Below are 25679 nucleotides of genomic sequence, written 5' to 3' on the forward strand. Positions count from 1 at the left end.
GAGTTTATTATTCCTTTTTTTGATTTTTCATCTTCCTCAAATTTTGATAGGCTTCTCAAATTTTGGTCTACAATTCTGGAGTTGCACTATATATATTCTGTAGAAAAAAGACCATCTTTACCCTTCTTTCCTGAAACCCTCCATTATCTGCCCCTTCGAACCTATCACTCTTGCTCTCCAACAAACAAACAAAATTAATAACCAACTAGTACGCCAAGTGTATCCATTGGTAACCCTGACCTTTACCACTTCAGGCTGTTGTTCTGTGACAAAAGTCCTAGCTTTGTAGCATTACTCATAGGCTCCTCCCATATCTCATTTTGGCTCACGAATGGACTTAGGGAATGCTCAAGAAATAGTTTCTAAATAGTTTCTAGGGAGTCCAGGTAGGAAAAGTCAACCTGGAAGGCAACCTGATTTCATCTACTCAGAGTGGCGGGAGCTCCAGCTTCGCCCTGCACGCTCTGCTCTGCCCTCCTGAGTTTCCTCCCCAGGGCCCGCCTTCTGATGGGGAGAACATGGCAGTCTACTGGCAGGATGGAAAGAACGAGAGCGCGCCACACAGAAACACGGAGCCTCACTGTTTCCAGGACTTTGGAGAAATAAACAGAATAAACACAGTGATGGGTGTGTCTGCCCTGGCAGTGGGAAAATAGAAGGCTAAAGATGAAACGGGAGAAGCGCACTCCTTGGGAAGGAGCAGATGCAGAGAGAACCACTTTGAGAATGGATTCTCGGCGGCCTGTGACCTGGGAGGTGCCGATGCTACAGTGAGTTACTATGTTGGCCTAGATGTAAATGTAAAAGCTGATGATTCTAAATGCCTTTCCCGAGTTCGAATCCCATCCCTGACTTGAGAAATTTAGTCAGGAATCAGTTTACAAGCTCTTCCCTAATTTCTACGAAAATAAACAACAAAACAACTCTAAGCTGAGGACCACAACTGGGAGCTTGCTCATAGTGAAGGTCACTTATACAAGAAAAGTACTGTTGCCCTTTTGTCTACAGCCGCGATTTCCAACCCTTTTCATTCCCGTGGCACACACACACAAAGTACTAAAGTCCATGGCACACCCCAAAATATATTTTTTGCTGATCTGACGAAAATAGGTATCACTTTGATTCACTTGTAGCCCATGGCTATTGTTGTGGTGGCTGCTGTCATTTTCTCAGTTGCCATCCTAAGGGAAAAGAGGTCAGAGCCCTGACTGGTCAGGTAGTGCATGTTTTAACAATTGTGGCAGCACACCATTTGCAAACCGCAGGTCTGTAGAGCAGAGTCCATTTCCTTTGCCACTGGACACAAGGTATGGCTGGGAAAGTTAGGATGGAGGCCCAAATAAGATGCTTGGGGGAAAAGGTAGAGGCCCATGAAGAAGGGAGATAAAAATCAGGGCTGAGCTCGCTGCCTATAGAAATCACACCAATGAGTGCGACGATGATGGTGTCAGTGGGCCAGGAGGGTGTGTCCGCTCAGGCAGGGGCTCGGCATCCTGACCACTGCTTCTCCTGACCACGCTGTACGGCCCCAACTTCTCATTTCTTACCTGTGCACCTCACTCAACATTCATTTAGCTGCTGGTGGGGCTGTTATGAGAGACGCCACAGTCAACCACTGGGAGTAATATCACTTTATAACGTATGCTCCACTTAGACTGTCAAAGGATTTGAAGCAGCTGGCAAAAAGCACTTGTGACACAAAGGGACAACATTCAGTAGCAGTAGGAGATCAGGGCACAGGGAAGGCAGGGACTGAAAATCAAAGTGAGGAGAGTGACACTCCCACTTACCACTCACTGCAGTGCCAGCCAAAGCTGCAGAGATTCATGATCACAAGGAAAAGAACTAACATCGATGGAGCTCTTACTGCATGCTAGGCACTTCACATATCTCTTCTCAGCTTCCTTAAAATAACCCTGAAGCAAAGGTAATATTACTTCCCTCTTTTCACAAAAGATGGAGAAGCAAAATAACCTCACTCAGGTTTCACAAGGAGTAAGTGTCTGAGCTGGGATTTGAACTCTGACACCTTGGGTTTGTAACCATTTAGCCCTTCTGACTATTGTAACAAACCGGTGGAGATTTACCGTGTTCCACCCTGAAAACGTGGCAGTGGCGGATGGCTTGTCCTCACAGCTAGGAAGCCTGAGCAGACGGCTGGTTTCTGGGACAGGGAGAGACTTCTGCAGCCCAGAGTGTGGTCCTGGTTTTTGTTACACATCTCTGTAGTGATACTATGTAGGCTGTATCTTTCTGCATCTCAGTTTTCCCAACTACCAAAAGAGGATAAGCCTTGCCCATTTCTTTAAAAGGGAGAAGAAACTGATGAGGATGAAATGCTGAAACATTTCAGGAGCAAGGTGCAGAGATGCAGGGCGGGGGGGGGGGGGGGGCTGTGCCACAGGGTGTGACATCTAGTGACTCAGTTTGCTTTATCAGGAAGTGATGTTTGTTGAATTTGGTGGGCAAACACATGAAGCTGTGTTTTGTTCCTCACTCCCTCCTCCCCTATATTCTTTTTTTACCATACACTGCTCTGGGAGGGGAGCTGAGAATCTGGATACTACCTCCTACGGCCCTGAGTTTTAGCCTTGAAATTCAGATACACTCCTGGGTGCACCCCACTTACAATGAAAAATCTTGAGGTTATGTTGAATAATGCATCTTACCAGACTGGCCGAGGGATTGATTTTCTTTGTCTCCACTTTCTTCTCTGATGTCAACTTGCTGACGGATTCCTGGGCCATTTTCAATCTGAAATTGAAAGAGAGAGTGGGGATGGGAGAGACGGAAGAGAAAGGGGAGAAAGAAGAGAAGGAGAAAGAGAAAAAGGAAGAGGCCAGGGTAAACAGCAATCCAAATCCAGAAGCTGAGTTAACCAATCAACAGTTTGGAAATGGAAGGAATGCTTTCAGTGCTTTTCACGATTAAATTCAAGCTCTAATTAGGTGTGAAGGTGCATCTTCCGTGCTTTCAAAAGTGAATTCATTACCTTTGCTGGCTGAGAGGCGCACCTAGACGCCTGTGGAAAGTCTGTGTTTTTCTGACCAACACACGAGCTTCTAATCTACAGAAAGCTAGATTCGGTCACCTTATTGCCCACAAGGACACTTCAAGGACAATAGCGATCTGACTTGTGATCCCTCCTCTCAGAAGACGACATGGACGCAGTCTGACAGAGAGAGGACTTGTATTCCCAATACATGAAGACCTCTTACAACCCAAAGAACAAATTACCCAATTAAAAAATAGGTAAAGGATTTGAATAGACATGTCTCAAAGAAGACGTACAAATGGCCAACAAGCACATGAAAAAAGGCTCAATATCATAAGTCATCAAGGAGATGCAAATCTGAACCATGAGACAGGTACCTTTTACACTCGCTAAAATGGCGAGAATCAAAAAGGACAAAACCAACCAAGGGCTGGAGGCCGAGACTTGGAGAAATGGGAACCCTGACATGCTGCTCGTGGGAATGTAGAGTGGTGCGGTCAGTTTGGCAGTTTCTCCAAGTGTTAAACAGAGATACCATATGATGCCACGATCCCACTACTAGGTATGTAAATATATGGATAAGCAAGAGAGTAAAACTATATGTTCATAAAAATTTGCATATGAATGTTTATAGAAGCATTATTCAAATAGCCGAGAGTAGAAACAACTCAAATTTCCATCAGCTCAAATATGGACACAATATGTGGTGTATCCACATAATGAGCTGTTGCTGGCCCATAAAAAGGAATGAAATGCTGATTCACGCTACAAAGTGGGTGCACCTCAAAAACATTACGTGGAAGCAGCCAGTTACAAAAGTCCACATATTATATGATCCCATTTATAGGAACTGTCCAGAATAGGCAAATCCAGAGACAGAAAGTGGGTTGGCAGTGCCAGAGGCTGGGGACAGGGGAGAATGGGAGTCCGACATACCACCTGTGCCTGAGGGTGTGACGAAACGGGAACCGAGAAACTGCACTAGGGAGTGTAAATTGGTACAGCTGGCTTTGGCAAAATCGAGAAAGACTGCAACTGTGCATCCCCTGTGAGCCATCAATTTCTCTTCCAGGGAGATACCCAAAGAAACTTTTATACACAGACATGGGGCTTTCATTGCAGTGATACGTGCAGTAATGAACACTGGAAACCCAACAATTAGACTCCGCAGGGTAATGGATGGACGCTAATAGTAAGTAATAGCTAACACTTACTGGGTGCTTGCTCCTGCTTTATTTGAATTAAACCGCTTATTTCTCAAAATGGCCCTGTAAAATAGGAACTTTTGCTACTCCTATTTCACAGGTCTGAACCACCAAGGTTTTTAAAAACCACCGGGTTTTTAAAAATTATATTCACTTAACAGAATATGGGGTAACTATGAACTAGACAGATCTACTTTTATTGGTTGAGTGTTTTATCAGCAACTACATGGAAGAAGTGTGTTCAGGTTTTCAGTCACTATAGAAAACTGTGGAGGCTCCTCAAAGGGTTAAGGATAGAAATACCATATGATCTGGCAAACCCTCTTCTGGGTATCTATCTGAAAAATTTGAAAACATTTATTTGCAAAGATATATGCACCCCTGTGCGCATGGCAGCCTTATTCACGGTGGCCAAGACATGAAACAACCAGTGTCCTTCGACAGGGGACTGGATAAAGATGCGGTGCATACAAGGGCAGGTAAAAGCAGGCTTACAGTTGTGAGTATGCAAAACACAGAGTTTATTCTTGTTTTATTTGGCTTCTTCTTCTTATAATTATTGTTGCTATTTCATATCTTATTGGGTAATAATAGCTGGTAACTTAACCTACTCTTGCCCACCCCATATATACAATGGAATACTACTCAGCCATAAGAAAAGATGAAATACTGCCATTTGCAACCGTGTGGATGGGTCTTGAGGGTGTCATGCTAAGCAAAATTAGTCGAACAGAAAAAGTTAAGAACCATAGAATTCTGCTCATACACGGGATATAAAACTGAAAGCACAAATAAACAGATAAGAAAGACAAACAAAACAACACAACACTCACAGACACAGACAACAGTGGAGGTTATTACAGGGTAGGGGGTGGGAGAGTAAAGGGTAAAGGGGGCCAAGTATATGGTGGCCAAAGAAGATATGACTTCGGGTGGTGAGTGCACAGTATAACACACAGATGATATATCAAAGAATTGTACACTTGAAACATAGGTACTTTTATTATCTCAATGTTACTTCAATAAATTTAATTTAAAAATCAACTACAGATACCAGAAACATGATACTGTGAGTGAAGAATTCTTGGGAGTGAAGAGGTCACACAGCACGATGGTCAAGTGCTCCCGGGTCAGAGCCTGGCTACGGGACTGACTGCGCGCCACCACTTACTAGCTGTTACACCCCGGGGAAGTGACCTCTCTGTGCACCTTGATTTCCTAAAAGGGGGGATAACAACAGTGCCTGCTACATACAGTCACTGAAGGATGAAAAGAGTACAGCTCCAGGCACGGTACAATTACTCAACGCATGGCCCCTTCTGTTGTACTGCGCATGCAACGTGCTACACTGTGTGTCTTTGAATGGTACCCACACACAGTAGTGTTCACAGATGCCTGCATGTCAGTGTAAAGACACATATAAACATGTGTCTACACTTACATACAGACTGGAAAGGTACTCATTAGTTTCATGATAGAGGATATTACTAGAAAGATGGGAGAATAGCTTTGAGAGAGAGTATGTAGAATAAATACAATTAAATTTTTATCTATAATGTCTCATTGTTTTCTATGAAAAACTCTTAAAGAACACTTGGTAAAATGTGAAGAGATAATTCTAGGTGGTGTGAATGTGGGCAATATGTTACTCTTTGTATGTTTCCTTATTTTAAAATTTTCTTGAAAACTATTTTTAAGATATTAAAAATTCAAAAGTCTGCCAACTCACAGACTCTTTAAAAAGTGAACATGCTGATGAAAAGCAAGGACCTACACCCAAGATTACCCAGCAAAGCTACCATTTAGAATCCAGGAGAAAAGAGCTTCCCAGACAAGAAAAAACTAAAGGAGCTCATTATCTCCAAATCAGTATTACAAGAAATATGAAAGGGACCACTCTAATAAGAATAAAAATAAAAAATATAAGTAATAAAATACCATAAAGAAAAAATTCTTGCCCTGGCTGGTGTAGCTCAGTGGATTGAGCGCGGGCCTGCGAACCACATGATCGCAGTTGGATTCCCAGTCAGGGCACATGCCTGGGTTGCAGGCCAGTTCCCAGCAGGGGACTCACGAGAGGCAACCATACATTGATATTTCTCTCGTTCTCTCCTTCCCTTCCCCTCTAAAGATAAATAAATAAAATCTTTAAAAAAAATTCTTACTAAGACAAACATCATAAAAGCAGTGGATCAACCAAAACTAAAGCTAGGACACAGGTTAAAAGGCCAAAGCAGGAAGACTGAGTGTCAAGATCTGCATCAGTGTGTAGTTACAACAGGAAAGGGCGCACACAAACACACAAAAGAAGTAAAATACCACGACAAAAAACAAATGTGGAAGGGGCGAGTGAAAATAGTAGCGATTTTAGAATATATTCAAACTTAGGTAACCATCAACTTAAAATAGACATAGCTTGGTATTTATGAAGGACCTGTAATGACAAATCGGAAATCTACAAGAAATAAACAAAAGAAATCCAAATGCAATGTGATAGAAAGCCATCAACATACAACAGAGGAGAACAAGAGAATAGGAACAGAGGAGAACTACAAAAACTTTCAGAAAACAATTAATAAAATGGCAGTAAGAACATACCTATCAATAATTACTTAAATGAAAACAAACTACATGTCTAATAAAAAGATGAATGGGTAAAGAAGACATGGCACATTTATGTACAATGGAATAAGTGTTATTTGGTCAAAAAAGAATGAAATCTCACTGTTTGAGACAACATGGATGGATGTAGGGGGTATTATGCTAAATGAAATAAGTCAGACAGAGAAACACAAATGCCATGCAATTTCATGTATATGGGGAATCTAAAAGACAAAATAAATGAATAAACAAAAACACAAACAAACTCACAGATACAGAGAATAAACTGTGAGAGACCAGACAGGAGTGGAGCTGTGGGGCTCGGTGAAGAAGGCAAAGGGACAAGATGGCAGTTACAAAAACATCACGGGGTGTAAAGATCAGTTTAGGGAACACAGTCCATAGTATTGCAATAACGGGTGTCGGGGGTAAGACTCTTCAGGGGGATCGCTTCCTAAGTTATATAAGTGACTAATCACTATGCTGTACACCTGAAACTAATATAATATTGGATGCCAAGTGTAATAGAAACATTTTTTAAAAGAACATACTTTTTTTCCCAGGGCCTCAAATAAAAATCACTGTTCAATGTTAATCACATACTTGCTTCATATTGTAGAAGTGTTTCAGTGCTTTAGCTCTTTACTTAACTAATTTTACACAACTTACTTAAAACATATGCCTAGTAATCTAATCTCCCAGTCCACATGCACTAGTTAGTTAGAATGAATTCAACATGCTGACTTGTGCATCAGAAGAGAAATAAAAACGAGACGAAGATGAGCAATGATTTACAAAACCCAAGTAGAGCTGCATTTGCAAAGCTGCCCTGAGAACAGGCATTTCTCAACACTGACAAGGTCTGAGTGTATGCACCGTGGTGCCCACTAAAGTTTTCCATTTGCAGCAATAACTGTGACTACGCCCCACAAGAGAAAAGAATGCACTGAAAGGACCGAACCCAAGTCAGACTACACTGAAGACTCTGGCTATGAAGGGATCTGCAAACCAAGATGAGGGTCCTGTAAGTGGTGCCACAGCTTGTAAGGCCTACTCTTCTTGGCTTCTCTCCAGCAAGATTTGTTTTCAAAGAGAACACCTACTAGTGACCCTTTAACCCCCATTCCAAAGGTGTGGTTTGGGATTACTATTTTGCCTTGGGCCCCCTAACTTTTAGGGATCTATTTCTGGTTACCTTTTGCTTTAGCAGTTCCTTTTCACCTGTGAATTCTGGTCTCTTCTTTCAGAGTGGTCTTCTCCCATCTTCCTGCTCAGCATTGCCTCTCCCAGGCCCCACACCCTCCAGCAGCCCTGTTAACACTCTTCACATTCCCTGGATATCAGGGGTGTCGCAGTGGTTGGCAATGCAGAGGCAGGGGCTTGGGGCCAACCGAAGGTCCCGCCCCCACTGTGGGCTGTTCTCCACTGGTGAGTGACTGCTGTGCAGACTACAGGCTGTCATACATACCCCAGACTCCCCAGGACAGTTCTGACTTCAGGGACCCCATTCTGCTCTTCTCCTAATGTTCTAATTCAGTTATTAGTTTACTTTTATTTCTTATTGATTTTAGAGAGAAAGAGAGGAAAGGAGGAAGGGAGGGAGAGAAAGAGAGAAGGAAACATCACTTTTTTAAAATTCTAGTTATTTATGCATTCATTGGTTGTTTCTTTTATGTGTCCTGCCTGGGGATTGAATCTGCAACCTTGGCATAACCGAATGACTCTCTAACCAGCTCAGCTAGCCAGCCAGGGCCTCATTCAATTATTGTGTCTCCCTTTCACAGGGCACACTCTTGAAAATCACACAGGACTGGGCCAAGGGAAAGCTTGCTGGGAAGTAGTTTCAGCATCTGCTAGACTTGATGCTAATTCTAACTCTGCCCATTATTAAAGACTTGGAGGAATCAACTTTTGTAAATTTTCGTTTCTTTTCTATGAAATGGAGGTATAATTATGAGGATTATATGAATTAATGTATGAAAACGTCCAGTATATCTAGTATACCTGGTATAAAGGATGACCATTATGGAATCTTCTATCACAGAAATGGAGAAACTGCTTAAGAATGCATGACAACAGTTTCTGACTACAAACTACACAGGTGGAACTATTAGCTAAGTATTATCCTGCAGTAATATTATTTAGATGCATCCTGACAGCAAACCAAGCCTGCTTATTGCTATTCCCTGAGACTTAACAAACCAAAGAATTCACCTCAGTTTTTCCAATTCTAAAATTCCCACCTAGAAGCTAAACTTTGGTGCAGATATGAAGAAAATTTCTCAAACAAATAAGAGAAATTTTTTTAAATTTCAAAATAAAGTTTGCATCTATTTCCTCATATCTTTTATAAGCTTCAGTGAGGTAATTATTACAAATAAAATTTAAATTTCAAAAACTATTGAACTTGGGCCCTGGCTGGTGTAGCTCAGTGGATTGAGCGCGGGCCTGTGAGCCACACAATTGCGGTTCGATTCCCAGTCAGGGCACAAGCCTGGGTTGCAGGCAAGTTCCCCGCAGGGGCCAGTTCCCAGCAGGGAATGCATGAGAGGCAACCATACATTGATATTTGTCTCCTTCTCTCCTTCCCTTCCTCTCTAAAGATAAATAAATAAAATCTTTAAAAAAAATTATTGAACTTGGGAGTAAGTATACTTTTTCCACATTAACCTTGTTTTCCCAATAACCCAAATAACATTTGTTTCTTTAAAAAATTTATGCTTATACACTTAAAATCATATTTTTAATTCATACCATATATCTGAAAATATAAAGTAATGAGACTCATTGGTTATTTAACTATTTTTCTCTTAATGCAGTTAAGACATAATTGGACCAGGTCATGAAAATGATCACGTTCAGAATTCTCAGCTAGTCAATAATGTACATGAGGGTAGAGATGGTAGCTACCATTTTTACTGCCATATCCCTAGTTCTTGATATAGTAGCTGGCAGGCATATACACATATATGCCATAAATGAATGGAGACCTATAGAAAAAAACTGAAAAAAAAATCCTTTACTTTCCTAAAACACCGCTCACTCGAATTTCTTAAAAATGCGGAGCCCACGAGGCTTCCCAGGCCTGCAGCCTGGGCGTCGTGTGGGGCCCCGGGTTTCACACTCCACTGCCACTCTCGTGAAGGGTTTGCAACAAGAGGCTCCACAAAGTGTGCACGTGGTCCTGCCTCAGGCTTTCAAGGACATTTCCAGTCATTTTTATTAATAAAGTGGAACATTTTGTAACTTCTTTCTGGGGCACACATATTATATGCAGACTGGTATATTTGATTGGGTAGAGTGGATGCCTCCCTCCAAGGTCCCTTTATGTTACTGAGCTGTGACCATTTCTAGGCACCTGCCTTGTACCCTAGATGACAGCTCCTCAAAAGCAGGGGATATGACTTCAATGTCTTGCTTCCTTCAGCATCTTGTACAGTATCTGGCATTTAGCAGGTGATCACTGAATGCTGAATAAATGAATGAAAGAATGGTTCTAAGTGATTAACCTCTAAACTGTAAACATTCGGGCACCAAGAATGGACATAGGGAAGACATGCAAGTCTATTAAGATCTGTTATAATATAAACTTTCTTAATGTCACCTGAATAACATCACCAACACTCAAGATTGGTCCCTCAAAATTCAAACCAGCAATTCTCACTGGATTCTCTGTATGTCCTTCACATTAGTGTCCATACCCTGTTTTGAGGGCAAGGCTGTTTTTCAGCTTCTTTTGGATCATGTCTATGATAAAAAAGCAAATGCTCACACGTCTTGACAATCTAGCCATGTGATGACCACTGGAATGGCAGAACACATTGGTAAGTCTTAAAAACTCCTTCGACCTGACAAGAAATTGACAGTCGGTTGGTCTTGTCTATCTCTTGAAAATGGTCTTCAACAACTGTGGGCAGGTGTCACAGGCCTGCTGAAGAAACTACAGCAGCCGCTGTTGTTGGCCGTGCCCAATCTGCTCAGAATCAGTGTGCTGGTGCTTACGTGGGCAAAGACTGCAAACTGGAGGTCTGCTGTGTGGCTGACCTCAGAGGGTTTCAATACATTTAGGTTCAGTGGCTAACATTGGTAGATGCACAGATATCATGTAAGAATTCCAAGTTCTGGCCTCTCTTAGAAACTGGAAGGCGCGGCAACACGGAGCAGCATGGCTGTGCAGCGACCTCGAGGCTCCCGGCACTTCCTGTCACTCCCTATTGTGCCCGCAGCCCCGAGGCCGTCAGGCGACCCCTTCAGTCAGCGTGCGGGTACAGCTGGTTTTCCTACACCCTGCACACTTCACCCATTTTCACTACTCGCCTGGACTCTCTGGGCTTTGAGATGTTGGCCGGAAGGCCACTGCGATGCTCCAGCAGTGCAGAGGTGAGAGCCCGGACCACTGAAAGTCTTCTAAATGACCTGCTTCCCCCAAACCCACCCTCCTGCTGAGGGACAGGGTCTCGATCAGTAATGCTTAACTCTAAAAATGCCACTTCTTGAATACTTTCAGTGAGTCCCATTGACTGTGGCCAGGATTCAGGTAGGTTTTCTGGAAAGGGTCAGAAAGTAAGTATTTTAGGCTATCTGCAGGTTATGTGGTCTCTGCCACTACTCACCTCTACTGTTGTGGTGTAAAAGGCGTCATAAAAACATACCTATGAATAGCAATGCAATGCTGTGTTCTAATAAACTGTATATACAGAAACTTGTAGTGAGACGGATTTGCCCAAAGGCTGTAGTTCACAGACCTTTGAACTATAGTACATGATTTAAATTCCTGATGCTGAGAATCAACGCTCACCCATTTTCTAAACTTAGTTTACTTGTCTATTTTACCTTCACAGACCCAGATCTGGCTTTACATTATCCTTAGATAAGTCACTTAAACCCTCTGAGCCTCAATTTCTTCATCTTCTAAAAGAGGGAATATACTGCCGCACCTGAACAACACTATCACTGTGAAAATTAAAAAAAAAAGATTACTTGCCACGCATCTTTCCCCTCACCTCCCTGTGCTCCTTGTCCCACGCACACTGCTCACCAGTCTTTGGGCATGGCTTTTCTTCCCTCTGAATCTTGTTCTTACTGTTCCCTCAACGCCTTTTTTATTCCTTTCCACGTGCTCAAATTTTTCCCATTCTTCTATTCCCAGCTTAACTGCTAAGGTCATGAAAGCTTCCTTCATCTCTCTTAGCCAGAAGTAATTGCTCTTTTTCCAACTGAAAAGGCACTTTGTGCCTCTCTTAGGGCACTTAGTACTTTTCACCTCAGGACTGTACAGATGTCTTGTCTCTTTTAGCCACTGGAGCCACTTAGGACAGTGACCACGCCTCGTGTAGATGTGGTCTCCTCCCTGCTTCTACAGCTAGCACGGTGCCGTGCACAAAGCAGCTGTCAGCAAATATCTAAATAACCCATGAATGACTTGCATTGATGTTTTTTTTCTCCCTACCTTAAACAAGTATACATGTTTAGGAAATACCTAGATTGGTAGAAACGTTATCTATTGCATTTGCATTCATTTATTCTTGGGGGGGAAATAGCAAAAACACGAAAAAATTGAGTTCCAGTTACTGATTAGCTGATTGAGTCCCAAATAAAGAAAAAGAAAGGGTACATGAGGCTGCCCAAATGTGNCTTCTACAGCTAGCACGGTGCCGTGCACAAAGCAGCTGTCAGCAAATATCTAAGTAACCCATGAATGACTTGCATTGATGGTTTTTTTCTCCCTACCTTAAACAAGTATACATGTTTAGGAAATACCTAGATTGGTAGAAACGTTATCTATTGCATTTGCATTCATTTATTCTTGGGGGGGAAATAGCAAAAACACGAAAAAATTGAGTTCCAGTTACTGATTAGCTGATTGAGTCCCAAATAAAGAAAAAGAAAGGGTACATGAGGCTGCCCAAATGTGCTAAATATTTATACATGCTAACTTATACGTTCCAGGATGCCCGAAAATATCCACATTATTTTGCCCATGAGGAGACTAAGACTCAGAGTTTATACAGCTCATCTCACATCTGAAATGTGCGCCTTTCACTTAGGAGGTGAGAACTTCTCTGCATTTGGTCCAAGAACTCACTGATTAGACAATTTCTAGCTACATACATATGCTCAATCTCCCCCTTGCTTTATTGTTTGTGAACTTATATTGGTGCTGGCCTACAATATTGATTCTCCTTTTGTTTCTGATCTGAATATTTGCTCTAGAATGCATAGTTGTTCATGATTACTCATAGGCAGATACTAAACTTGATTTCAAAGGTTATACGGCACCTCCTTCAAAAGTGGATATGTAGGAAAAAAACATACAAATGAGTTAGAAAGAAAATAACTGTTCTCAATTCATAAATGCCTCGGCAAAATTGACTTCTGGAAACCCTGCCTTTTCAGCTTCTTTATAACCCATACGATCCCCAAGGAGTTACTGAGGGCCCCAGTACGATTCAATTGCTGCCAGAGTCTGCTGAGGAAAGATGTAGTATGAGATGAGACACGTCTTCTGATGTTCCTGCTTAGCCCTTACTCTGTGGAAGTGATTTGTAATCTTGGCTTCACAGGATAAGCACCTGGGGAGGGAGTTTTGTTCCCATGCAGAATGTAGAAGCTGCAGGAGACATTGTTCCCATCTAAACAATGAAAAGAGCTGGATAATATTTGAAATCCTACTTTTTCTTTAACGGGAGAGCCAGGTTCACATGGCGGCTAAGGGCACTGCACTCTGAAGAGTGACAGGCCTTTCCACCTAGAGGGTTAGGGACCCCAGGACTAAACTTCATTTGGGAGGACGTCACACTGGACGTGCTGCGGGAGTTCTGTGGGCTCGATTCATATGCCTGCAGCTAAATCAAACCAACCCAGAACACAGTCATGTAAGACTGAAGAAGTACAGTGTCTTTATTCTGACATTCAGTATTTCATTGATTCGTGGTGCAAAGGGCAGAATATACTGAAATTAGCATAAAGTTTATGTATGAAAAGTGCTGTCATTTTTGACCCAAGGAAATGAACCAGACCAATCGATCAAGAGATAAGTGAGATATTGAACAGGTGAGGTAGATAGAGTGTGTAGGCTGTTTTGTACTCCTTGTCACTATTGGAAAAATCAGTATTTTAGAGCAATGCTTTCAAAGTGTCTCACAAAGAGCCTTAACATTCAACAAAGATGATTCAGAGAGAGAGGAGAAGAGTCATCGGACCCGCTAGCCCCTGGACGTCTGCCAGTCCTGCTGCAACCAGAGAAGCTTTATTTTACCTGTTTTATATATTGGGGCTTCACACTTGTTTTCGTTTGGACAAAGCAAACAAACACCTCTGCTTTTTTAAAAAATAAAAAAAATAAAAAAATGAAATTCAACAGAACCTATTGAAACTTTTAGGGGAAAGGAAGCAAAGAAACAACCTCCGTCTCCAGGAGAACGAAAGCCAGTAGAAGTCTTTTTCCTAGAGAATTATCCAGTGGTGTCTTGGAAATGGACAACTAACTAAGAAGACCAGGCTTTTTGAAAGGACCATTTTTCTGACAGCCAATGCCACCAGTTTACAGCTTTTGGGCTCTAGCAAAATATCAAATGTTTAAAAATCAGAGACATGGCCCATTCCACCATGCTTCTCTGTCTGCTACTTTCTGGATGTGTTCTGCTTCTGAGAGACCAACGGTCTCTGTCAAATGTTCACAGTAGGACCTGTGGGGACAGAGCCAGATGAGCTGACACATGGGAAGAATAAGTACGCACTGGGACATCCACTTCCTTCCTTCCTGTTCATAAATACAGAAGTTGCCTCACGTTTCACGATGATTCACTTTCTTTATGGTCTTGCTTGGAATTTCACACGATCTTCCTGCGTTTGGCCCTACTCCACTTTCCAATTTCCATTTACTTCCTTTGCTTATAATAACCCTGGAATAAAATTCAAATGGATTCATCTGATTGTACCTAAGATTCTTCCCAACTTAATTCTGTGACAGCAATTAACTTCTGTTTTTTTTTCTTCTTTTTCCCTTTGGTCATCTGCTCTTGCCCATTCCAAATAGCTTTCTAACCTGTCATAAGACTGTCAGCCTATTAACTTCTGAATAACTCTAAAGTACGAAGCCACATATTTTTAAATACAAGTGTCACAGAGGCAACCAATTGTGGCTGGACTGATGTCAAATCATGGCTCAGGGTGGGGGGGTCTATACTCTAAACAGTAGGGTTAATTTTAGTGTTAAAAATGAGTAAATATTGTGGAAAAGACAAAACTATGAAGACAACAAAAAGATCAATGGTTGTGGAGCACCAATGAATAGACAGAGCACAGAGATTTTTAGGGCAGTGAAAATCCTCTGGATGGCGTTATGATGATGGATACAAGTCACTGTACATTTGTCCAACCACCAAGAATGAACCCTAAGGCAAACTATGGACTACGGGTGCTTATGATTCATCAACACAGGCTCATGCTTTTTTTTTTTTTTTTAATGAGGTGCCATTCCGATGAGTGACACTGAAACAGGGAAGGCTGTGCATGTGTGGGGACAGCACATCTACAGGGAGCCCTTGTCCTTCCCTCTCAAGTTGGTTATACACCCAAAACTGCTCTAAAAAAGTATTTTAAAAAAGGGCAAAGGGCCCTCACAAACTACTCTTCTGTTTCAGACACCTATTGGTGAGCTTCATTAGAAATTCTCTTGAAAGATAATGGCCAATTCATTTTAGCAAGTAGAAAAATCTACAGTCTGGTAATATTACCAAGGCATACTTGTTAATAAATCACTCACTTTTGTAATGCAGACAATAGGACCAAGGAAGTGAGTTTAGAAGTTTTTGCCTATAATGCAACTAGCTTCAAAGAGGAAACTGGGACATTGAGTCCTGTGTGATCTACAAACACCAATCACTGCACGCCCTGGGCCATGGACACATCTTCACTGAAGACATTCAAAGTCAATGGCTTTGGAAACAGTGGTGGATAAAGGTGAAGGAAAGGGAGGCGCTGCAGGGAATACAGTTCATGAAATACAACCAGCTGTAATGTGAATCTCTTTAAGGAAGACTTAGTCTCACCCATCACTGAAGAGAGGAGGTCAAAGTAGGCTCGAACGGGAAAAGGCAGGCCCTGTGTGCCACTGTGGGCAGCCATGGGCCTCCAGGTCAGTGCACCACGGGGAGGCCTGCAAGGTTCCCTAAACAGCACTGTGATGAGGGGTGACTCACAATCACAATACCACTGGGCAAATTGTCCAAATTTGCCAATTGTCCAAATTGTCNACTTAGTCTCACCCATCACTGAAGAGAGGAGGTCAAAGTAGGCTCGAACGGGAAAAGGCAGGCCCTGTGTGCCACTGTGGGCAGCCATGGGCCTCCGGGTCAGTGCACCACGGGGAGGCCTGCAAGGTTCCCTAAACAGCACTGTGATGAGGGGTGACTCACAATCACAATACCACTGGGCAAATTGTCCAAATTTGCCAATTGTCCAAATTGTCCCATCCTCACAATACCATTGTCCAAATCACAATACCACTGAGCAAATCCTAAAATCCAAAGACCTGTTAACCCAAAACTCTCTAACAAGTACAGGAAATCTTCATTCTGGTGACTATTTTGAAATACATGGAGAAACATGATCAACAGAGAGTGTGCCTCTGTCAACAACCCAGTAAATCCTGGCTTTGGCCCCTTTGAACTGTGGAGAAGGTTTTGGTGGGATGACACAGGCACTGGCAGCTACTGGGGAACACACCTGTAAAATAAATAACTTGCCAGTCTGACTACCCAACGCAGGTTGGCTTTACCAGTAAATCAAGATTAGAGAGACCTTCTTGTCACAACAAATGATGGTATTTTTATGGTCTCCTTTTAGAAGGAATATTCAGAGAAGAGGTACAAGAAGCTGCAAAGATGAAATGCCAACTGGCTATTTACTCCTTTGCCATGAACTCCTTGCAGCCTTGAAGTAGGTAGCATCGGGCCAAGGAACGTGAATATCATACAAAGAGACTTTGGAAAGACGTGGAAGTGGCTTACTCAACTAAGAAAGCTCATTAGCACGTGATTTATGCCACTTCAGATGGGGAAGACTGAGGGTAATATATATTTTCCCCCATGAATAGTATTTTTTATATTTTACCATGTAAGCTGAATTTTAAACAGATTCTTTAACTGGGGCTCATATCCATCACCTCGTTCAACTTTAGCACTTGTCTCATTCCCAGTAGCCTTTCCAGAACTTCTACCTTCACTGTGAAACTCTGTAAAGTTTTCCCAATTCAAACTTCGGCTTCTTCGGCATTTTTACTTTTCTAACAAAAATATCATGGAGCAGATAATATAGGTTGGCAAGCATTTTCTATATTTTTTTCAGGGCTATCTGGAATCAGCTTATTGACTACTTCTTTCAGGTAATTTGTCTGCACCTTTAGGGTCATAATTTCCATGACCTTCCAGATTTCGCAGAGCGGTTGATGCTGAGCATAAGAAGTCTTCTGAATCTGATTGCTGTGTTTTTTTCAGTAAAACCAACACAGACGAGAAGAAGCAAATGCTCACCAGTAGTTTTGACATCAACATGAGCTTCAGTCACAGTCTGCCCTTTCTTGACCATGGACCGCATTGCGGGTAAGAGCCCTGCCATGGAAATCAGTCAGGCAGCTTTCGCCCTGAACATCCTCAATGACTGACTCGAATTTTCCAGATGCAACTTCATCACTCTGCGACCAACTAGGCTCCCTCCCAAAATGTGACCCCGAGACCATCACATGTGACTTTGGCTCCTTAGAAAATGGGTCAAACACTTTCTCCTTGGCTCCCCTTTTTGCTGTATTTTGTAAGGCGCTTGTTCTTGCTGACTGCCATGGTGCTGCCCACAGAGTCAAAAGGGTGGGCAAGCCTCACAAGGCTTACCTGAGGCATAGACGGCATGATGTCATAGGGATAGTTTTTAATGTTGTACTTTTAGAAGGACACGGCTACAGCAGGCCATGCTTTGGTCATGCCTGATAACCTGAACCTTAAACATAAGGCTCTATTGCTCTCCGGGGTTTGATTAGGGTCTTTTGATAATCCTCAACCCTCCATCAGGTCCTGGCCTCAGGTCACTGAGTCAGGCAGCTTCCCATAGCCAGGGAAGAGCGGCTACCCTCAGTCTACAGAGCTGATGCCCAGCTTTGGTTCTAAATCACAGAGGGCAATCATGGAGACCTGCCAGGGGCTGTGGGAACCTCTTTTATTCCCATCCTCCAGGACAAAAATTTCCCTCACTAGGTATTTCGGAATTCTTGATATAACTATTACCCATAGATAACAGTTATAAAAGTGAGTGAAATAAGCCAGTCTGCACCATCAGTAAAAAACAAACACCACAAAGACTGAACTCATTAATTCCTCAATGTAAAGAGAAATTTCTTCCTCGCTGCAGCAGCTGATGAAAACATTATTGACTAGTTTATGTTTCCAAAGGGCAAGAAAATAAAACTCAAATAACAGAGCCAGAGACCAAATGAAATAATGAGCAGCCCCACAGTCATTTATCTCGGACAGATCGCTGGGACTACATACTTGAACAGACACACACACTTCTACACTCATTTTCTCTTCAGAGTCTGACCCTTGACCCTGAAGAACCCTCCACCCCAATAATTCCCCCCAGGTCAGCTTCACTTGCAAGTCTTAGATTAAAAGATTTAGCTCCTTACAAGTTAGAATCTAGTCTCTAGAAGTTAGTCCGTGATAAATCAGCCTATCATTTCTACTTCCTAAATTTGATAATTTTCCCCACCCCATTCTTAAGATACTTTTCTGTTTACAGTGAAGGAAGTCTTCTTTCAGAACAAATTTTACCAGCTACACACTCGGCCCCTTCGTGGTTTTAGTGGGCTATCACTTGTGCCACCCAAACACATTTTGACTGCAAATGATTAATTGCAGAACAAAAGCTGCTTCCGTTCGCAGAGCTTCTCCCCCCCAGGCCACAGGGGAAGGGAAGTGGGGAGGGGGGTGGTCCGTGGACTTGCCCTGGAATGCCTGATCAGTTAAAGCCAATCACTCCGCACTCGGTAGACGAAACACCCGGAGCCGCCCGGCGATTTAGGTGCAGAGTGAAAGGTAACAGCATTGCATTTCCTTGTTCAGGGAGAGGTAGGTGTCTGGGAGACAGATTGGAAACTGAAGTCAGCCCTGTGTCATAAATCTGCACCTTTAATTGCGATGCACGGCCAGTCTTTGGAAGGCCTTTCCAATCCTGATAATGAAGACGTGCATACGCTTGTAGATGCCAACTCCCCCCGATCTGTGATTTGGAAACCTGTACCACCTACCAAGTCTCACCAAAAACCAGAACTGATCAGAGGCTGTTTGCACAGTGACTAAAACCGGTGGGGGGACAGGGGGGACTGTGTGGGGCAGGCAGCCTTTCTGGCGCCCCTTAAATCATACTTCTCGGGCAGACCTCTATTCCATCTAGTCCATGCCCAAGGCAGGAGCTGTCAGGAGGCCCACAGATAAGCAACTTAGAAATATTCTAGCTGAATGAAGCAGACTCGCTCTGGGTTTCCATTGCTGTCTGCCAAGCCAGGGAAACAGTGCAGACAGATGCTCTCTAAGGTTCTTGTTTGAGCTCCAAAGAGGTCTGAGGCTTGGCACAGCCATGGATCCCAAGGATCTTCACTTCCTTTTTTTCTAGTTTTTTTTTTTTTTAAAAGACAAATTGAAAGTAATACAGTCAAGAACAGAGAAAGTGATTGTTTTATTCCAATGACTAATCTGTCATGTTCTGAACGTGTCTATTCTCTTTAACAAAGCTCTTAAGATTTTAAATTCTTGAACAAAAGCAACCCATATGGGATGTATTTGGGGGAATTCTACCACCAAAACCCAAATAAATAAGATCTCTCATCTATCGGCAGCAGACAGAAAATTCTGTAATCAGTTCCAGCATCGCAAAAGAAAACACAGTGATTGTTTATTTGTTCAACAAATATTAATTGAGCACTTACTATGCATGAGAAAATTTTAAGGTGCTACAGAAAAACAAGTACAAGACGTTGCCCTTGTCCTCTAGGGCTTATGATTTATTTAAGGGAGGAACCGTCTATAACTAAGAGGATGAAACAGAAATCACTAGTGCTGAAATTCAAGAGACAACAACACCCTAGATTTTTGGAGGAAAGACAGCTCACAGAGATTGGGAAAGACTTCATTGAGGAGACAGTGTGTGGTCACTAGATTAAATTCTTCCAGAACAGGGTCTCATAGCTTGTACAGCTGTTAAGACAAAATAGGTATTTTAAGAGTATGTGTTTAAATCAAGCTGATTAAGTGCTGCAAATTTCTATCACGGGAATGCAAAATGCAAATGCACAAGAGACTGGCGTGGACAGAGCACTCAGAGAGGGAAACAGGAAACACAGCAGTGAGGCTGGCTGCAGAAATCACACTGCGAGATTCTTCCAAGATGTGTGGCAAGCCTCCCAAGTCCAGGCCTTTGCCATTGATCTCCATGAACGCCTTTATCCCTTTCTTGTCTGAGTAGCTGAATTCATCAGTTCTGTCAATGCCGAGCTCATTTTCTATCTAAAATCACAGTAAATCAGGGTAGGGAGAGACCTTCAAGATCACCTAAGTCTAGCAGTTTCCAAACTTGGCTGAGAATGTAGCAAGGTCCCCCGGGGAGATGTCCTTCTTCCACCTCCAAAGCTTACCTGATAGATACATTTAAGTAAGGGGTCCATGAAGCCAAGACAATTACTGAGAGGAACAAACATAAAATGTTTTCTTGCCCTGCCTTCTCTGGGCGGAGCTTTCTAAAACTACAGAGCCCTCTACTCCACCCCCTGGGATGACGATTTAGATTTGCTTACATTTCTGCAAGGCTCTCCGGTGATCTGGAAGATCTGCGAGATTTGCTAGCCGCTAATCTCCAACATTCCCCTAGTGGCTTAGGAATCCCCTCCATAGACTTTCTGCCTAGGCGGGCCCTGGTTATGACTAAACACCTTCCTAAGACCCTCTCTGGCCTCCCCATTTCTTTGGGATCATTTCCTCTTCCAAACACTTACTCCACCCAGGATCTTCAATGCCCACTTGAAACCATTTTAGTCTCTGTTGTGAAGTCCTTTCTATATCAATAAATAATTATTCTGCTCTGTGCTGAATGCACCCTAGAAGACAGAACAAGGAGTGGGTTTATATTGAGCAGTTGAAAAAAATCCAAGTAATTGTTACAATGATACACTGAAATGAATGGCTAAAAGATGATAAGAAAAATATGTCTCAGAACCAGAAAAAAAAAAGGTAGTTCTACTTAGAGGCAACTCAGGAAATTTCTAGAGAACCTGGTTTTGGAGGTAGTCCTGGAAGGATGACTATATTTTGACCAAGAGGAAATATCCAGGGACCGTGTAAGGTAGAGAAAGTATCCAATGAGAATTCATGGCAAGGATGTGCAGGTGTGAGAAACAGTGAGTTGTCATGGTGGGTTCACGTGGGGCGAGGGTGTAGAAAATGAAACTGGAAAGCGAAATAAGGGCAAGTTTCTGGAAACTCCTGCTCTAATTTGGGAGACTATGGAACACCTGAGAGTGCTCAGGCTCATGTGTCAAATAAGACCCAGGTCCTTTCCCAGTGCTGTTGTTTACTGGGGAGACCGTGCCATTGGAGATTCGCTTACTGTCCCCTGTGCTTACTTATGAAATACCAATACACCTTCTTTTCAGGGCTGCCCTTCCAAGGACCCAACAAGTTCATGAATGTAAGCACCAACCTTATCCATATATGGCTAATTCTCTTCCCTTTGTTTCATCCGTAATAGAAAACACCAGAATGCACTGAAGAAATAGATGTGATCTAACTTAGGCTGGATAAAGTCAACTGGATACAAAAGGCTACTGAAGTGGAAATAGAAAAACTATACGCAGAGAGAACTGTTAGGGAGATATTTCAATAATCTAGGTGAGAGGTGAGGTCCTGGATGAGGGCAAAGGCACTGTGCAGACAGGGTGAAGAATAGCCATTGAGGAGGCAAAACTGAGAAGTCAGCAACTGGTGGAAAGTGGATCTTATAGCATCAAAGATGATTCTGAGTTCTAGCCTGTCTTTTGCTACCAGAAAGAGAGCAGTGCAATGGAAAATTAGGGAACCTATGAACAGTAGGACTCAGTTGATGTAGAATAAATTCTAAATGGGATGTACTGAATTGCAGGGGTAAGTTGGGTATCTTGCAGGAAGGTTTAGTGTGCTATAGGAGATTTGGGTCTAAGAATTAGAACTAAGAGGTTGGCTCTGGGTAGGAAGACTTGGGAGGCCTTGGCAAAGAGGTGATCAGCGAAGCTGTGAAAATAGTTGGGTCTAGCTAGAGAGAGAGTCAAGCAGAAAAGAGGAACATTGAGATCTGAACCTTGGCATAACAGAGGGAAAGGAGGAGCTAACGAAGTAGGTAAAGGAGTGGTCACTTTCACAGAAACATACCCAGAATGCTATGTGTCAAAAGCTACTCAAAGTTAAGTAGTTAGAGCCATTTGATTTCACAGTTAAGAAAAGTAGCAAAGTCTGCTGATGGTCTCAACATCCTTTTCTCCTGCTGCCTATAGTACTAGAACCCTTGAGTCTTTAGCTGGGCACACGGCTTCCAGATAAGCCTCCATTTCCTGGTCTCTTTTGCGTACAGCCATGAGACTAAGTTTTGCTCAATGAAATGTGTGCACTCTCTAGGCCGCATGGTTAAAGGAAAAAGTGTGCCCCCGCCCCCCCCCCCCCCCCCCCCCCCCCCGCCGCACTTCCTACTGGCAGGAACTCAGCAGCCCTGGTGCTGGGGGATATGATGTAAGCCATCTTCAACCTTGTGAATAAGAACCACACCTTAATGACAGATACCACAGGTCAGAAGGTACCTGAGACCCTGACATTCAAACAGCTTGTAAGCAATTATGCAAAAGTAAAATGGATATTTCTTGTTTAAGCAACAGTTATTTTAGTCTTTGTTAAGGCAACTGTGGCTTTATCCTTAATGATATAGGAAAAAGTATGTGCATAGGATTTAGAAGTGAAGAAATTAATATAAACTCTCCTTTTAAGAAGCTAGAAGGGCCCTGGCTGTGGAAGACAACTGATTTACGTTTCTCTCACCTCAGTGTCTGTTTCTCTCTCTTCCCACTCCCTTTTTCTCTAGAACCAATAACAGATCCTCAGATGAGGATTAAAAAGGAAGAAGAAAAGAAGCTAGAAGGGAACAATAGTTTCCAAAGGAAAGGGACTCAAAAGGGGTGTTTTAATTTTTTTCTTTTTAAGTCAATGACTTTATAATTCTTACCATTTTAAAGTCTACTGTCTCCTCTCCTGATTCACAGCATCGTTTTAATTTTTCAGAAGTAGTTTTAAATGTATTGCTTAGGGAATAAGCAGGTTTTATTTTTCGTGATTATGATCATTGTGTTTATAAGTTAGCTCTTTGGGATATTTACTGCTTCTGGATTTGTACAGAACGGCCTTTGAAATGTGTCTTAGGAACATTCAAAGTTTTGCCCGTCAGCTAGAGGGTGATTTGTGTTAGTAAAGGGGTTCCTTAAAATATGAAGCTTCTTAGAAGTACACACTAACCATTTAGCCACATAACAGAGGGCAAAGAAAAACAAAGTTAACTTGTTAGAAGTTACTGTGATGATCACGTGCGGGTGTCAGCAGGAAAGCAGATTTCAAAAAATTAAAATTTTACTTCATGGCACTTCTTCCAGGAATAACTTTCTCATATAAATAGTGGAATTCCTGCATCGTGTACACTGCAATCAATGGCCCCTTTGTGGGTTGGGTGATGGTCTCTCAAAGTCCCCAACTCCTGCTCCTAAAGTGACCTGAGCAAGAGGGAGCTCTGAGAACAGCTTTGGGACAACCCCACACCAGCTCTGAACTATCTGCCGTCAAGGGTAGGGCAGTTGCATAATTAACCATAAGAGCTGCAAATAATATACTGAAAACAAAAACCCTGTTGGTGTTTAGCTGAACAACAACAAAAAAATGGTGTAAATTATAGCTACATGGATAATAAAATTTCTTATTTGCATTGCACATAAAATTTACCACACTCCTTATTGACTCATTACTTACCCATTATGGGTTTTTTTAAATGGTACTTTTAAAGTTTGCTTTGGCACGGGGTGAATTATTTGCTAAGACTTTATTCCTGGAGTCACGGCTCCTCTGGGACTTCTTTACCTTTTGGCAAATTCATAGCTCATTTTGTGGGTGGTAGTGGTTTGTGGCCTGTATGTATGCATGTGTGGTCATATGTGGGAAATCATCTTAGGATATCCTAAATGGTGGACTCTTTCACAAGGAAGGGTCCTATATCCCAGGGCAATGAAACCGGAGGAAAAAAGCAAAAAATGAGTAAAAAACAGTAATAGCAACAAAAATTAGGTTACTCCCTTGCAATTATGCATGTGCTTGAATAATCTGGTTTAATAGGTGGAAGAAATGGGTATTACCAAAAATTCGTCGAATGCGTGCATACCAAGGGGTGCAAATACAAAAGTGCATGAAAAGGTAACATTGAGGCAAAGCTCTTCCTGAGAATAAAAATCTCAATGAACTTTAATGAACCACTAAATGCAATGTTGGATACAGATGAGCAGAGGAAAGTATTTTTTGCACATACACTTACAGTAAGAAAATGAGGTCTTTAAGATCAACATTAGTGTTTCAGGGGAAAAACTGGGGTGTAAGGCAAGGTAGCTGTAGACATTTACCAGTTCCGAGAGGGCAATGAAAACGCCCCCTGCCCCAAATCTCCACTGCTCCCTGCCAGATACTAGCTTGAAATGTCTTCTAAGGTAGTCTGTAGTAAGCTCAAGACCAAAGGTAAAGAGTGTTTCAGAAATAAAATACACAGGTTTTCAGAACATTAGAAAAGTAGTTTCTGGATTTACAGAGATTTCAAGCTAGAAGAGATCATCATAAACATTTAGTTCCTGCTTCCTCTCAATGCCTACATTTCACAGATGGGAAACTGGGCTCCCCAGTTAATAATAAGTGACTGACTAACAACCACGTAGCAAATTAATGGCATAAAAATGCTGGTTTCTAATTCTCTATCTGGAGGTCTGTCTCCCACTGCCAAGCACTCGCTGCCTGCACTCAGGAGGGGTGAGAGAAGAAGGGCCTGGTACGGTTCACGGGAGGAGGCGTTGGAGCAGGAGGGGTGGTGTGAGGACTGGGCGGGTCTTGGAAAGGTGATCTGGGGAGTGGGGCACGCTGCACTTGTTCCTGGACACAGAAATGTGCTACTGTGCCTCATATTGGCTTAAATGACAAGGAAAGTTTAATGCCGGCAATATACCATCACACAGTAGCTTGCTTTTCCGCTGCATATAGTTAATCTGCAGGTGAAGCATATCACCAGTGAAATCCCAAGTCTCGTCTACACACACACAGCACCATGCCCTGACACTAGCTTGGTGGCAGGGTTCTTCATTCACTCACAGGGCACAAGAACGCCGCGGGCTTTTATAAAGTCATCTGTGTGTTTGGAGATTGTTGTAGGTTTCACGAGGGGCAGTTTGTTATGCTGCTATGGACCTGCATCAATCAATTTTGCATCAGGCTAATGTTTATTCATGAAACCACACTGAGCAGAGCAAGAAGTAAACAATCTGTACATCTAAAATGGACCTCAAGTGGCTTAAGGTAGTTTTCAATACTTCCATTTCATTTAGAAGTCAGTCTGTCCCTTTGAAAACACTAGTATTGATACTTAATTTTTTCCAATGCCTGTTTTATTGGGCTTCGAATATGTCTAAAAATCAAGTGGGTGAAATTTCTTCTGATAAGATCCAAACTATTGTCCTCTTTTTCCTCATAATTATAAGCCATCGGGTTTTCATGGGAGTCTTATTTTGAGGCTGG

At 42.4% G+C, this 25679-nt stretch overlaps 1 protein-coding gene across 1 annotated transcript in view; it reads right to left on the reverse strand.

The window, feature by feature from the left end:
- FMN1 (formin 1) overlaps positions 1-25679 on the reverse strand; it is a 265054-nt gene that overhangs the window by 8737 nt on the left and 230638 nt on the right. Inside the window, exon 16 of the mRNA XM_037056139.1 lies at positions 2670-2754. Coding sequence (XP_036912034.1) covers positions 2670-2754 — 85 coding nt within the window. The remainder of the gene's footprint in view (positions 1-2669; positions 2755-25679) is intronic.

Source organism: Sturnira hondurensis, unplaced genomic scaffold (assembly GCF_014824575.4).
Source record: "Sturnira hondurensis isolate 20B ecotype Veracruz unplaced genomic scaffold, ASM1482457v3 Scaffold0008782, whole genome shotgun sequence".
Lineage (NCBI taxonomy): Eukaryota > Metazoa > Chordata > Mammalia > Chiroptera > Phyllostomidae > Sturnira > Sturnira hondurensis.